We start from the raw sequence: 14,918 nt of genomic DNA on the forward strand, positions 1-14,918 counted from the left end.
TTTGACTAGTGTAACTTTGAAGGGATCAACTCGAGAAAGTTAAAGAAACCATATTTTGCACTTTTGCATTTGTAGAACCGCTTTATCGGTTGTGATATGGTGGATATTTGTTGGGTACTTACAGTTTACCCTGTAATCTTTTTTTTTTAAGCCCCACCTGACTTAGATGTTCGTGCTATTAATTTAATTGAACAGCACACATGAAGCTTTGTGAATCACGGGCCTCATTAAAGCATCTTAATTATTACAAGTTTTAAAGAGCCCAATTTAGAACAGCCATCAAATTTTATTGTTGTTCAGAACCTATGAGCTGTCATTATTGTATTTTTTATGAATCTTTATAGCAGCAGTAGCCCTGGATCCTCACATGGACAAATTCTCGTCTTTTTAATTATTTCCTGAAACCTCTCGATTTATATTAATGCAATGCAGTGGAGCAGGATTATCTCATTGCTTTTTGAGGAATCTCACTTGTGATGCGTGGTGTCCTGTCACTCAGCCTGGCCCTCCACCACCCCCCCTCTCTCACAGCAGAGAATGGAAAAAAGATGGTGTGTGTTGGTGGTGGAGGGGCAGGGTGGGAGGTGTGCCGGAGTGATACAAGGAGATTGATGAGGCAGTAAGAGCAGGAGTAATTACTCGATGTCCATTTCCCAAGCCAGATTGGCAGACGGCTAATATCACACAGACCCCTGGCCCTGACAGACGCATCGCCAACCTCCCCACCCCCCAAAACCTCAACCGCCACCCCCAATTTAAACTGGGTAAGCAAGGCACCTCAACCTTCAGCCTAGGCCTAATGGTGTGTGGGCCAGCTGACTTTCCCATGTGGCATTATTCCTACAGGAACTGGACGCCTGTTTACTGACAAGGCTGTCTGGACTTGTAGGATGAGGACATCTCGGTGAAATATTTCAGTGCCATAATGGGATTTTGTCACTCCATTTTTAACATGACACGCTGCTCAATATCTGTCTTACAGTACATAAAAAATGCACATCTTAATTTAAAACAAAATAATCTCTATTTTGCTGTGAAAAACATTGATAATTGCTCATTTAGGGCTAACTCAGTAATGGAAGGAACACCCTCCATCATTAATGTGCCCACACACAAGACTAAAGCCTTCCTCCACACACTGAGCCACATGGCCAAAAGTGACTGAACTGGACAATCGCAAAAAAATATTGTCTACACTAGGTAGGTAATTGGCCCTCGCACATATAACCAAATTGTTGCAAGGGAAAACCCCTCAGTGGTCTCATCGGGAAACAATGAGGCATCCCGTATGCTGTAGATTTTTTTTCTTTCTCAATTGAACCACAATCAACATGGTGCAATTGTCAGAAAAGAAGCATATTGCCTTGCCTGCTGTAGATGTATTACAATAATACAAAGAAGGGAAACAAGTGAGAACATGCGAGAATGTGGATATTCAAGAAGCTGTTTTGTCATTGACTGAACTAGGGCATTTCCGCAACTGTGGGGCTAGCTACATTTGCATGGTTTACATGCAGTCAATATTCGGGCTACGGTCAAAATTTTGTTTTCTGAATGATTCTGAATACTGTCTGTAAACAGTATATACGTGAGTAGACAGGTGGACAGTTTCATGACACAAACAAATATCATTTCCGCTTCTTACGTTCTACCGTCATAAAATACTTTTTTTTTTTTTTTTTTACCTACTGCAGTGGTTCTCAAGCGCGGTTCTTGAGTATCCCTATCCAGCCTGTTTTCCATGTATCCCACTGCCAACACTAATCATCAAGCTCTTCAAGAAGCCTGATAATGATCCTCAGCTGTGTTGGCTTAGGGGAGGTATGGAATACAGGCTGGATAAGGGTACTCGAGGACCGGGGTTGAGAACCAATGACCTACCGCACTAGTAAAGTAGTCTGTTTCCTCCTCGCTCCAAAGTGTGTTGCTGTGCTCTGTCTCAGTTTTGCCATGTTTAACTTTGCTTGTGTATTTCCAGTGGGTAGCACGTGAGCCGCCGCAAATACAAGGACTTTTTGTTGTAAAAAAAACACACAAGATTCTTTCAAGTCCCGATATGAATCTATAAATTGATTATTGGGATTTTTTTTTTACTCAAATTTAGAAAATGCTAATCAGTAAACTTGTACATGTACACTGTAAGATTTGTATGAAAATGTATTTATTTATCTGAAAATTTAGGTTGCAGTCTGTTTCATGTTTGAACAGCACTGAAATAAAATATTAAGGCTTAATGTTCCACTAATATAACATTCTTCCATGCTTAATGTGTAAATCCGAACCCTAAGTAAGACGTTTTGTTGAATATTCCCATAAAAAATCGTTTCGGCCGCATATTGAATCGATTCAAGAATTGCGCACTGTAATATCGCAATATATTGCCGAATCGATTTTGCCCAACACCCCTAATATATATATATATATATATACACACACACACACACATACATACATACACATGAAATACTAATGAAAGCTAGTTGCCGAACCCTGCACAGCACTTCAGTCAGGTTTGGCCATGTTGCTCAGTGTTTGGTGGGCCTTTAATTATAAAAACAATCTTGGCGTAGAACCAATGTCAAGTTGGAGATTGGAAGCGATTAATTTGCCTGTACATACCATTTCACCTTACCGCAATGTGTCATTGACTACTCAAATACAATTGTGTCCAGTTGTATTTGGAGTCTCAAGACCAGGAAATATTATGTGACCTGTCACTACTGAGCCAACATAGCCCACACCATGAACTCCGACCTCTTCATCTCATCTGGTTTTATTCTCAGCATGTCCTGTTCCTCTCACGTTGCTTTTAAAAGACTGGCTCCTTTAAAACAAGGTCTCTTTAATCAAAGACATGTAAATATGTTCCCAGATGGTTTGCACTAGGTTGGTGGCAGAGGGGTGGGAGAGTGTCAGATCCCAGCTCTTAATCCTGACTAATTAAGGATTAATTATAATTGATGGGACACTTCCACCCCTCTGCAATTGTTCCCATCGCTGTTCCAGACTGTATTACACCACGTCATAAATGCAAGGATTGGCAGTGATATGGTGGTTATAGTAGGTGCTGTAAATTTACTTTTACACAAAGTTTACTTAATTCTTTTGTTAAAAAAACAACAACCTAGCCTTTATGGTACTCTGCTTGGTTACATTTTACCAAACAAAGCAGGTGTCAATTTACGCCAATGTGTTGATTTTGTAGGGATGTTTTACACCTGCATTAATTCATTTAACACCTTGTTGCAGTTGTTATTTTGTGTGCAGGTGTGTAGCACAGCGACTGGACCCTCCTCCCCCTTTTTCCTTTTTTTAAATTAAACAGAGCAGGATTCAATCCACTTACAAATTAAACCTGGCTTGGCTGTTTTGTGGCATCTGTAAATTTAAAATGTAACTTTGTAATGATATGTGAGTTAGTTTTCATCAGTTAATTTTTCATCAGATGAGCTTGGCACTTAAATAACCTCTTGTGAAACCACCGGGGCAATGATACTTTGACCAACCATAAACACAATTAGCCCAGTGGCTTTATTCCTCAGAGGTATATCAACCGGTGTAGGCTAAACATGTCGCCTCAGCTCTGTAACACCATCTGACTGTGTCATAATGCTTGTTCACGTGTTATAAATGAGGACCGCTCGTCTGATCTATCGCTTAATTGCGGCATCATTTGCATAACAGTGCAAATTAACGACCTCTCAAATGAGCGTTCATTTTTCACAAAGTCTTTAGGAGCTCCTTAAGAGTCTGCGCTAATGAGCACAGGAGGCAGCTGGCCTGATGAGAGTCGACTGGGGGAAGAGCCGCGCCGTGCCGTTGCCTCTTTGCTTTTACGCGTTCTTCTTCATCTTCCTCTTCCTCTTGTGACATTTCACAAACCCGTGCTTTTCATCTTTCCCCGTGCACAACAGCATTGGACTTGATGTTACACTGGAGACCAACTCTTGTGATCCTCATTCCTTTATTGTGGATTAATCACGTTGTGAAGCAACGGAGCCAAATGGAGTGCACTACTTGCCTCCAACCAGAAGATGCGCTGTTGATTTCAGTCGTAACTGGTGTGCAGTCTACACAAGAACAATGTGACGTCAGCTATGGGAAATATTGAGACCAAGATAGAACATTTCAAATCACCGGTACAACACAACTGAATTAAAAAATATGTATTTTTGAGAGTGTCAGTAAGAAATAAACAACTGAAATGATGAGCAGTGTTGTGTTTGCACCAGATCTGATTGTTTGCATCAGACCGTAATGCATTTCCCCGCACGTTTGGGAGTTGTGAACTGCGGCCTTAGACAAGGTGGAAGGAACTGTGAAAATAGCAATCAGAATTAGCACAAAGCCTGCAGGTTTTTGCAAGAAAGTAAAAAAAAATTCTGGAAAAGCCTACTAGAACATCTGAAATTTATTTGGGGACAATCAGAGACACTTTAAATGGTGGCAGGTGTGTGTTGACTCTTTGAAGATGAGTTTGACTTTGAATTTGTTTGGTTATGTCTGAACAGCCACATCCCAGTTATATGGGTGTGCTGTGCACACTTGTGCAACCACATTATTTCAGTCGTTTATTGTTAGCTACCCTACTATTCAATTGAGTTAAACGTGTTATGCCACATTAATGACGGGAAAAGGTTTTGAATAGCAAAAAGCTGGCATTTAAATAGGGTGTGATTTTTTTTACTGTTCACTATATTAAAGAAATGCACAACATTATGAAAACTTAAATGTAACCATTAATTGGTTTTATTAATCACAGAAATACATTTTTGGGCAGCTTGGCAGCTTCATAAAGCAGGCAATATGCTTGATGGCATATTAACATCTTAAAATTAGGCTATTCTGATGACAATAAATTTAACAACTTCAGCCCTCCCCCTCTCTACACTTAAAATAATTGTATGTCCTCTGTCATCGCATCCTCTTTCATTTAATGGCACAACAAACATAATGAAGTTTTTATGGGGAAAATTCTTGCGATTAAATTTAAACAAGTTGGAATGACAATTTTGTGTGTTGTCTTTTATGGAGTCCAGTCTAAAATGTAAGTGTCTGGTGATGATGATGTTATTCAAGAGAAATAAATTCTGTCAAAGATGGACTCTCATGGCTCACCTAAGTTAGATGATAGAATGTAAATATTGTGATTTTATTTCAATCCTGCTGATTGTTAATGGTGTTAAAACTGTATGCTGCTCTCCCATTTTTGTGTTAACACAAAATATGCATATTAATGATTAAGACATAGCAAAGCCTCCATTACCTGACAACACTAATTGATCTATCCCTCATTAGTGTTGAGTGCGCTCGTGTGTGCGTGTGTTTGTGAGACAGTGTTTGTGTATGGCCGCTCAGGTGGTGGGTGGGGGGCGAGGGTGGGGGGGGGTGGTGGCCTCCGTGTCGTCATCGCGCTAGCATCCAATTCTCTCCCTTTTAGTTAATTAACTGCTGATTAATGATGTGCTGGGGCTGAAGTGTAGCCCAAGGTGTGGGTTGTCCAATTCCACACCTTAATCAGACCACATCATGTGTACTATGTATGTATCTAGTTATACGTGTGTGTGTGTGTGTGTGTGTTTATAGCGAAGTGGAGGGCTGCGTGCAACAGGACTCCGGTGAGCTCTCCCCAAACAGATGCTGATTAGTGTGAGCTGCTTAAAGTAGCAATGAACATATGGATTGTGCTCATTAAGTTGGCTGTACTCCTGAAAAAAAGACACCTTATTTAATAATTAAAAAAAAAAAGGTGGGGGGGTATGTAACATTGCTTTAATGTTGACATGACAACATTTTAATTTCCTTAAATGCCATTAAGGAAACATCTCATTTGTAATGCAGGCTTTTTAGTGTTGATGTCAGTCAGTTTCCTCGTCACCAAAGCCCCTCCTTTATTTTAAGCTTGCTACAACTAGCATGACAATGCCCTCATTTTTCATTTTTTTTTATGATAAATTATTGTGAACATCTTTTATGCAGAAGTCGCACTTGTAACTGCCTGGTATATAGCACTTTCCCTTGTAAGGTAAATTTGCACGTTCTTTTACTGTACATCATTTTTATTATTGTGGAAAGATTTCTGTGTCCCAGTTCTCTTTATCTGTGTAATGAAAGGATAACTGATGTATTCACACTCCCATCTTTTCTCCCTCTCTGGCATGCCTCGACGCTGGATTCTTTATATTTCTGTAACCGCTCGGTGTCTCTTCCCCGACGCGCGCTCGCGCACACACAGACGCAGACGCACATCTTCTCCTGTGACTCCTTTTTGCAATTCTCCTTGGTTCTCCTTCCACCCTCCCCTCTCTCCTCACCTTTTTTTCCTCTTCCTCCCCTTCCCCTATCCTTCTCTCCCGCTCCCTTGCTCTCTCCCAGTGAAAGGCTGAGAATACCCAAGGGAGCTGATGCAATTAAAATGCTAATCCTGTCTGTCTACAGAGAGAGGGAGAGGGGGGGCTGACAGCATGAGGGATTGCGGCTCACATGGAGAACTCGACTGAAATGGAGAACAGAGGGGGGGAGAGAGAAGGGGTGGGGGTGCGCTGAAAGGGAGAGGGGGAGGGGATGTGTGTTGGGGGGGAGACGGAGTGAAAAAGGGGATGCTAGCGAGGGGAAAGACAGACAAGGATAAAGCTTGTGCTGTGAGCTGAGCAATGATATACTGACTGCGTTTAAGTCTTATCTGCGCCTCGGTGTGGACGGCATTACGGTTAATGTACATCACGCCACAGTATTGCTTCGGATCTTCACCCTTACTTACAGCCACGCTCCACGCAGCCCGCTGTTGTGTCTGCACAGCTCAACGGCTTCCACACCGGCAGCTCCGCAGAAATGAGAATGATTATGTATGCAGCCAAAGCCCAGCTGGATACCCTGAATATTTCATAGTATATGTTGCTCGCTCCATCTCCCGGTGCCACAGCGAGGGTGGGAACATGTGCAAAGTACTGTAGGCCCTCTCTCGTCTTATCGTAGTAAGACGAATTTAAGTAGCGCCGCTTCTCATTAACTCAACTGTCGTGCATGCACTTTCAAGAACCGGTTGAGCAAAATCGCCTTTTTCCCTTTTTGATGTCACTTTTCACGCCATTTGTGGTGGCTTTGAGAAAAAGTACTAGCGAGGCGGCAAGCAATGCGAAAAAAGCAACAACCAAATAAGTAGTAAAGCTAAAGGAATGAATCCTGTTTCTTTTTAATCAAATAAACTTACTTTATTTCCACGGCGACAGTATATGCAGAATTCTGACTCATTACAGCATCTGCTATAATACTACAAGACCACTAGACTGTGCTTGAGTGCAATTGTGGGTAATCACGGCTTAATTGGAGTAATTAGGGGAATGTAGGGGCATTAGGCTACAGCTGGGGGCCATAATGAGGTGGGGAGGGGCAAAAGGGGAGGGGGCGAGGTGGTGAGAAGCTTTAGGAATTGTACAGTTGCCCTCTGTACTGTACATCAGCTCGATTTCTCTCTGAATGGACAGTAAAAAATCCCCCCTGACCCCCTTGATGGACATTACACGTGGCCTGCGGCAGTACGGCCTAATTCTTATGTCTGCGCACACAACTCGCTCGGCTACCAAACTGCAAACAAAAGGTGTCCATTACACCAGTACAATGGGTCCAATAACGTCACTTTTTGCCTTGAATTAGCTTCACGTTATCTGGCTAACTAGTGGAGAGCCTGCTGGTGAATGACTGCGAAGGAGGAAAAAGTGGAGGGAAAATGATGGGCGAATCAGGGTCATTAGTTCAGGCGGCAGGGTCTGCTGCATTCCTGAGCCCTAAGATGGGGGAGCAGCAGAGCAGGAATGCGCCTTGGAAAGAGAAGAGACCCAAGCACAGGGAAAGAAACAGGCAAGAAGGAACAAGAAAGAAAAAAAAACGGGAGGGAGGGAGGGAGTTGGACGCTTTGCTACAAATGGTGGAACACTCATTTATCAAACGAAGGTTGGAGGAAAAAAAACTAAACTCATCTGCTCGCTCTGTGGCATCTGGAATGCTTGAGACAACTTTTTTTTTTGTTCCACATTTGTTAGCACAACAACACACACACACGTTGCTAACCTGTTTTTCTGTCTCGCTCTCCATGGTGAAACGTCCACACAATGACTCACAAGTCAACACACTTGTACTGGAGTCGCACGAAGCAGAGGCGCTTCGAACCACTGAGTTTGTGCACTGTAACCTTTGACAGTGAGCTTTGACTAACTAGCATAATCTGCAAGGACCAACGCCACCCAGTTTCCTGCAAGATTAGTTGTGTCTTCCATATCGGTGGTGTATGTTTAAAAACAAACAAACAAAAATTTGTGTTTTGGGGAGTTTCGACATTTTTAGATGAGACATTGCCATTTTTTGTTGTTGTGGCACTGTTAAAAAAAATTCAGTGCATGTAAACCACACTTAGCATTTTCTTGATAAAGATGAGCTCATTGGAAATATTGTTGGACTTTAATTGTCGGCCTTCATTGAATAAAACGGTCAACTTCACTGTGACACATTGTAGTGTAGCCCTCAAATATGATCAAGAAATCTAACAGACAATGTTTCCATATTCAAGTTATAGTTTTCACATACTAAGAAAACAGAGACACTCTCAAAGAGGTGCACTTTTCCCCCCTTTACCGCTCCTGAAGTGTGAAAGATTTAAAAGAAAGTCAAATGTTTGAGACGGCGAAGTAAAAGATAGTTGTCTGCGCCAGAAAGTTTCCACTAACAGAGTGTTATCTGGAGGTTTGTGTATGTGTGAAAGAGAGAGATGAGAGCGGGGCTGCGGGCTGACAGAGGTCCTGGTATAATACAGTGGTGGAGAGCAGCGACTGATAACTATACTTATGGCCACTGGGGCTCATAGTGACAGCACATGCACTCCCATTACTGGTCCCATGCCTCATGCCCTTATCTCTGGCAGCCTGCCACCGAGGGACCACACTGCCCTCTGCTGTGCATCCTGAGCACAAGTTGGGCTTTATTGCCAATTCAGTCGGCGACGGTGGGGGTGGGGGTTCCTGCCTGTGGTCGACAGAGCTTTACCTCTTTGAATTGAAGAGGAGAGGTGGGTTCATAGTATTCTTAGTTTCCGCCGCTACTGCCACATGACGCGTTGAAGTTACAAAGTACAAATATGTCATTATGTGGCAGAAGAAGGCTTTTCATACACATATGTACTCTACTTATGACTTTACTACTGCATTGACGTTGGAGGTAGGGCCGAATAGTCAATGCGTCAACTTTACCTCTGTGCAATGAAGATTATAACTCAAAGTCGATTAATTGGCAAGCACGTGTTTTGGCATTAAGAACATGGATGCCTTGCTGAACTCAGCAGGTGGTCAGACAGCCACCGGAGAAAACTAGAAGCAGTTCCTCGAGGGTGGGAAAAAAAAAGTGCAGTTAGTAGGGCTGGACGATTATGGGAAAAATAATAATCACGATTATTTTGGATTGAGATTGAAATCCCGATTCATAAAACCATTATTAATTGATTTTAAAACTTAATATTTTTTCTACTAAAACCCAACTACTCAAAACTATGATCATAGCCTTAGGCCCATTCATCCCTTCACGTTGAGCGCTTTATTCTTGAACACTATTGCTTTTTTTTTTTTCAAGTATAATATAACCTTATAAATATATGAAATTTAAGCCTCTTGCACTTTCATTCTTCATTTTCAAACTTAAGCATTACATTATTATTTTATTATTTTCACAAGTCTGGGGATCCAGTGGGTTCACCTGGGACCTCAGGGATTTTATTTTGTGCTATGTCATGTGGAAATGTGTATGACCAAAAAAAAAGTCCTTGGATATTTGTATTGTAAAGGAAAATCTGTGGATCCGTGTAAACTTAGCTTTAAATATGACTTAAAAGGACAGCGGGAAATAAAATTTCTAATAAAATAAAAAAAAAATACTGTATACCAGTGGTGTCAAAGTCCAGTCCTCAAGGGCCTGAGTCCTGTATGTTTGAGAGGTTTCCCCATGTTCAACACAGCTGATTCATATTTAAGATATTCAGCAAGCTCTGCATGAGCCTGATAACTATCCTAATCATTAAATCAGGTGTGTTGGAGTAGAAAAACCTCAAAAACTTGCAGGACTCAGGCCTTCGAGAACCGGATCTTGACACATGTGCTGTATACTAAAATAGCAATTGAAAACAAATATTGGGTGTTCCTGCGCATTTTGGCCTCTTAAGGGCAGTGTGGTGCCGTGCATCCATGGTGTACACACTTACAATGAGAAAAGAAGAAAATTGCGATTGAAGTCTATTAAAATGACTAGTTTTTCACAAATTGGGAAGAATTTGTGCCTTTGAGTAATTATCTTACCTGTGGTTATTTGTTTCCACAGCATTTGTGTGGGAATATTTGTTATTTGGAGGAAAAACGCTTCTGAAATCTATGCTAACTTCCGTTAGCATTTGAATGGGATCCTCTATTCACTTTACCAATAGCGCTAAGCTAGCGATGTTTTGTATTTGAATATACAGTGGATGCAAGTCTTCTTGCTGTGTGTTTTTATAGTGAACTCCAACTAGGGTTCCATTAAACAGTTTAAAGGATGCTTAAGGACGGCAGAATCGCATTTTATCGCTCCGAGCTAACTACAAGCTAAATGGTGCATTCAGGGTACTTTCACGACACCGCGCCGTTCTGTTTTTCTTCGTTTAATATGTGTTGTGTCAGACAAAAAAACAAAGACGAGCAGTGGTCGATCAATAACCTCTTTATTTTGGAAATGAACAGTTAATGTCACTAACTTGAGTCGTCGAGGGCCACTATCCTGCATGTTTTTAGATGGGATTCAAATGATCAGCTCATCAGCAATCGTCGCAGGAGCCTGATAACAATCCTGATCATTTCTCTTGCTCTCAAGCCTTCATCCTAAAGTCACATGGCTAGCTCATCTTCCTCCTTTGCTCTTACAGTTGGTCGTCTCTTAGAAAACTCCTGCAGCAATCCACGTAACAGGTTTGCTGCAATATATTATTGTGAAGCATTCACTTGTGTAATTCTTGAAAAATTCGACACTACTGTTATATACTGTAGCGACCCTGCAGTTGTGTTACGTGAATTGGTGTTACAAGTTGCGGCCAGGAAGGCAACTGAATGTGATTGGATGAGCGAGTGAGTAGGTGAGGCAGAAGTCAGCATAAAAAAATATACAATGACATCATTGATTATTTGATGTCGACTCATCATGGTAAAAATACTCACACTAAAACATTCTTCTCTCCCCTTTTCCATCCAGTTCTGAGTATACGAGGCGTGCAGGAGGAAGACCCCCCAGATCCGCAGATCATGCGTCTGGACAACATGTTGCTGGCAGAGGGCGTGTCCGGCCCGGAGAAAGGCGGCGGCTCGGCTGCGGCGGCCGCGGCGGCGGCGGCGGCGGGCGGCTCGCCCACGGACAGCAGCATCGAACACTCGGACTACAGAGCCAAACTGGCCCAGATTCGCCAGATATACCACTCGGAGCTGGAGAAGTATGAACAGGTGTGCTCCTCGGGATACTCGAGCATCATTTTGAAATCTCTTCATCACACTTATGCCGTGTTTCCACCAAGTGATGCAGTTCTATTTGCAAGAGTGTGATTTGGAATAATAAATCCTGATTGGCTTGTGTTTCCATAGTTAGGGTATGTAGGCGGGATGGTCATAACTGCATCAGCTATGCCTAATAGAGTGACAAAATCGGATACGTCAGAGAATCTAGGTCCGAATCTTGGATCAGGCCTTCCTGTGTGGTATTTGCATATCCTTCAAAATGCTTGTGCTGTTTTCTTCTGCAGTCCATCTTTCACATTCCACATTCCAAAAATGATGTATGTATGATGATGTTGTCCAGAGGAGGGAATGCGATCAGTTCTTCAGTTAATGAAGACAAGTGCTATAGACATTGTTTGGGTGGCTGTCCCGACGTTTTCTAGTAGTACGGTGTGCAGTGTGCGAAAGTTGCTTGCCGAACTTGCTCCTGACAAGCAGATTATCCAGTCACAAAGAGTTAGAGGGGCGAGACGCTCTCTTCATATCCAGCAACTCTTTCGTAGCACCTGACAGCTTCTCTGCTTTTGTCTTTCTTGATCTCAGCAGCAGCTTTCAAGACTCGTCTCCTCTCTCTCCGCAGGCGTGCAGCGAGTTCACCAACCATGTAATGAACCTGCTGAGAGAGCAGTCTCGAACCCGGCCCATCTCGCCCAAGGAGATTGAGCGCATGGTGGCCATCATCCACCGCAAGTTCAGCTCCATCCAGATGCAGCTCAAGCAGAGCACCTGCGAGGCCGTCATGATCCTGCGCTCGCGCTTCCTGGACGCCAGGTGTGTGCGTGTGTTTGATAGGTGCCCCGCGTCTTTGTGCGTGCGTGTGATTGCCGGTAATGCTTTCCAAGGCGGAACTTGTCAGCCTTTTGTGCGCCAATTGTTGATTGCTGATTGTCCCCCCCCCCCCGTCAGACGCAAGAGGCGCAACTTCAATAAGCAAGCCACAGAGGTGCTCAACGAGTATTTCTACTCCCACTTGTCGAACCCGTACCCTAGTGAGGAGGCGAAGGAGGAGCTGGCCAAAAAGTGTGCGATCACCGTGTCTCAGGTAAGACAACTACCAACTTCCGAGTCCCACGCATATGCAATTATTATTATTTTTGGGGGGGACAATGACCATCCCGATATTTGGCAGAATGAAATCCTGAAGTGAAATTCTCGCACCTGCAGTCTAAATGAAGCCTAAGAGCTGCTAAATGCCACTGCTGCTTTTGTGTTCATGCAGTCTGGGCTGTCCCACACGGGTTGTCTTAAAGGGGGAATTCAACCTCCCAAAATGTTTTTGACATTATGTTCTATGCAGCCCCATGTGTCTAAATACGGGATTCTGGTTAATATTGCATTAGTGGAATATGAGTAATGAAGCAAAATACAGCCATTTTTGTCCATCTCAGGGGGCGGCCATTTTGCCACTTAAAACGGACATCACTGTTGCTCAGAGGCAACAACCAATCACAGCTCACCTGTTAAAGAGCTGTGATTGGTCGCTGCCTGAGCAACATTGATGTCATCTTCAGTCAACAGCAAGTGGCAAAATGGCCGCCGCCTGAGATGGAAAAAAACGGCAGAATTTTGCTTCATAACTCATATTCCACAATTCATTCAGACTGTCACGTTTAGACTAGTGAGCTCACATATAACATATTATTGTCAAGAAATATTTACGGTTAACTTCCACTTTAACCTTCCATGGTCCGCCCCTCAGGTCTCAAATTGGTTCGGCAACAAGAGAATACGTTACAAGAAGAACATCGGCAAGTTCCAGGAGGAAGCCAACCTGTACGCAGTCAAGACGGCCGTGGACGCCGCCAACGTGTCGGCGCAAGCCAGCCAGGCCAACTCACCGGCGACGCCCAACTCAGGTAACACACCTGCGCTCTCCACATGTCGCCGACGCGTCATCCCAGACGGACTCTGGATCGACGGCATCGCTCCTTCTCACGCAAAAAATTATGAAAAAGTGATTTTTAAGAAATTGGTGAGAAAAAATGAAGCGTCATTCTGCTCATTTAGCAGTCGTCACTCATTTCCTGCCACCTGGAACGAGCTTGCCGCCTCTTCTATGCATTCCCTATTATTTTCGCACGGCTGGCAGTTGTGCCCTCCTTCTGCCCGGCGGTGACCTTTTGACCCCAAAGTAACAAGCGTGGCATCATGTTCATGTCTTGCCTGTGGGGTCACCGGGGTGATGCGGTTTGTCTCACGCAGGCGACAGCTACGTTGGGCTGCGATTGCTCAACGGGGAGGGCATCGGCATCGCACCCTCTCTCCAGCCGCAGGTACGCACTGAGGACGGCTGACAGGCTCCCGGGATAGCTATCCTATAGCGTAGCTCCTTGTGACCCCTGACCTCTCCCCCCCAGTCCCACTCATCCCAAGGAAGTCCATGCAAAGGGTTACCATGGAGTTGGTAGAATAATTTCAATATCCAATCCTTTAGTTGTGTGAGCGTGTCCCCCTCCTCGAGTGCGGAACATTTGTCAGCTTCAGGTGCTGACAGACGCGACACACTTCCCGCCTTCATCATCCCGCCACGAACCCACAGACATCCCTCTGCTCGTCATGACCATACACACTTGAAAAGAAAAAGGATGTGAGCAGGAAATCCCATCGGATCTTCATCCACACACAAAACGATAGCGTGCAAATCATCCCGTGGGAAACGTAGACGCTTGGCGACTTTGTCAGGGATGCTCGTCAACACTTTTTTCAGACCAATATGAACACTCAATTCTTAAGTAGTTACCGATACCAAGTACCGATACAGCACCATTAGTGCTTTTGGTAATTAAAATTTCCCCATGACAGATCATTTTGCCTATTGTGACTTGGATGAAGATCGGATTACATTTTCTGACCAATTAATGCAGAAGTCATTCCAAAGCTTGCCAAACTTTTTCTCGCAAGTGTATGTTCACCAGCGCAAACACAACACAACTCGTCCAAGTGAGCTTTTTGTTCCGTGCGTCTGTCTGGCTGTCTGGCAAGGCGCCCTTTTTGACGACTTTCTTTCCATGGAAAGAAACGCAAAAGTGCTCGTCATGTCAGTCGTAAACATTCCAACATGGTCAACAAGATGGGCAGCCGTTATATAAAGATTGGCGACACTCACTTGGCGATGTTGTTGTCTGCTTGTGCTGTTGGAATAAAATCCTTTTGTGTCGTCGCGGCGACCGAGAAAAAACCGACTGCGTGTTGTGCTGACAGGTGGATACCCTGCACCGTGCTACACACCTGACGGGCGGCTATGAGGAGCTGTCGGGTAGCGGCCTCTACACCCCTCATCGCCTGGATGTGAGGAACACATTACAGCACATCCACTACACTAAGGACGGGGGGGAAAAAGCTCATTTATCTGTCCGGCCCACCCCT

General features: G+C 43.7%; 1 protein-coding gene across 7 annotated transcripts in view; it reads left to right on the forward strand.

Moving 5' to 3' along the window:
- Positions 1-14,918, forward strand: part of pbx4 (pre-B-cell leukemia transcription factor 4) — a 28,480-nt gene that overhangs the window by 11,477 nt on the left and 2,085 nt on the right. For 6 of the 7 annotated variants that reach the window (XM_086086397.1, XM_086086358.1, XM_086086379.1 and 3 more), the window contains 6 exons: positions 11,257-11,501; positions 12,133-12,323; positions 12,459-12,594; positions 13,252-13,408; positions 13,755-13,825; positions 14,754-14,840. In XM_086086397.1, coding sequence (XP_085942523.1) covers positions 11,257-11,501; positions 12,133-12,323; positions 12,459-12,594; positions 13,252-13,408; positions 13,755-13,825; positions 14,754-14,840 — 887 coding nt within the window. The remainder of the gene's footprint in view (positions 1-11,256; positions 11,502-12,132; positions 12,324-12,458; positions 12,595-13,251; positions 13,409-13,754; positions 13,826-14,753; positions 14,841-14,918) is intronic. The other variant, XM_086086415.1, reaches the window with a different exon arrangement.

This window comes from Leptonotus elevatus, chromosome 1 (genome assembly GCF_054856555.1).
Source record: "Leptonotus elevatus isolate MCC_2025b chromosome 1, RoL_Lele_1.0, whole genome shotgun sequence".
In the NCBI taxonomy this organism is placed as follows: Eukaryota; Metazoa; Chordata; class Actinopteri; order Syngnathiformes; family Syngnathidae; genus Leptonotus; species Leptonotus elevatus.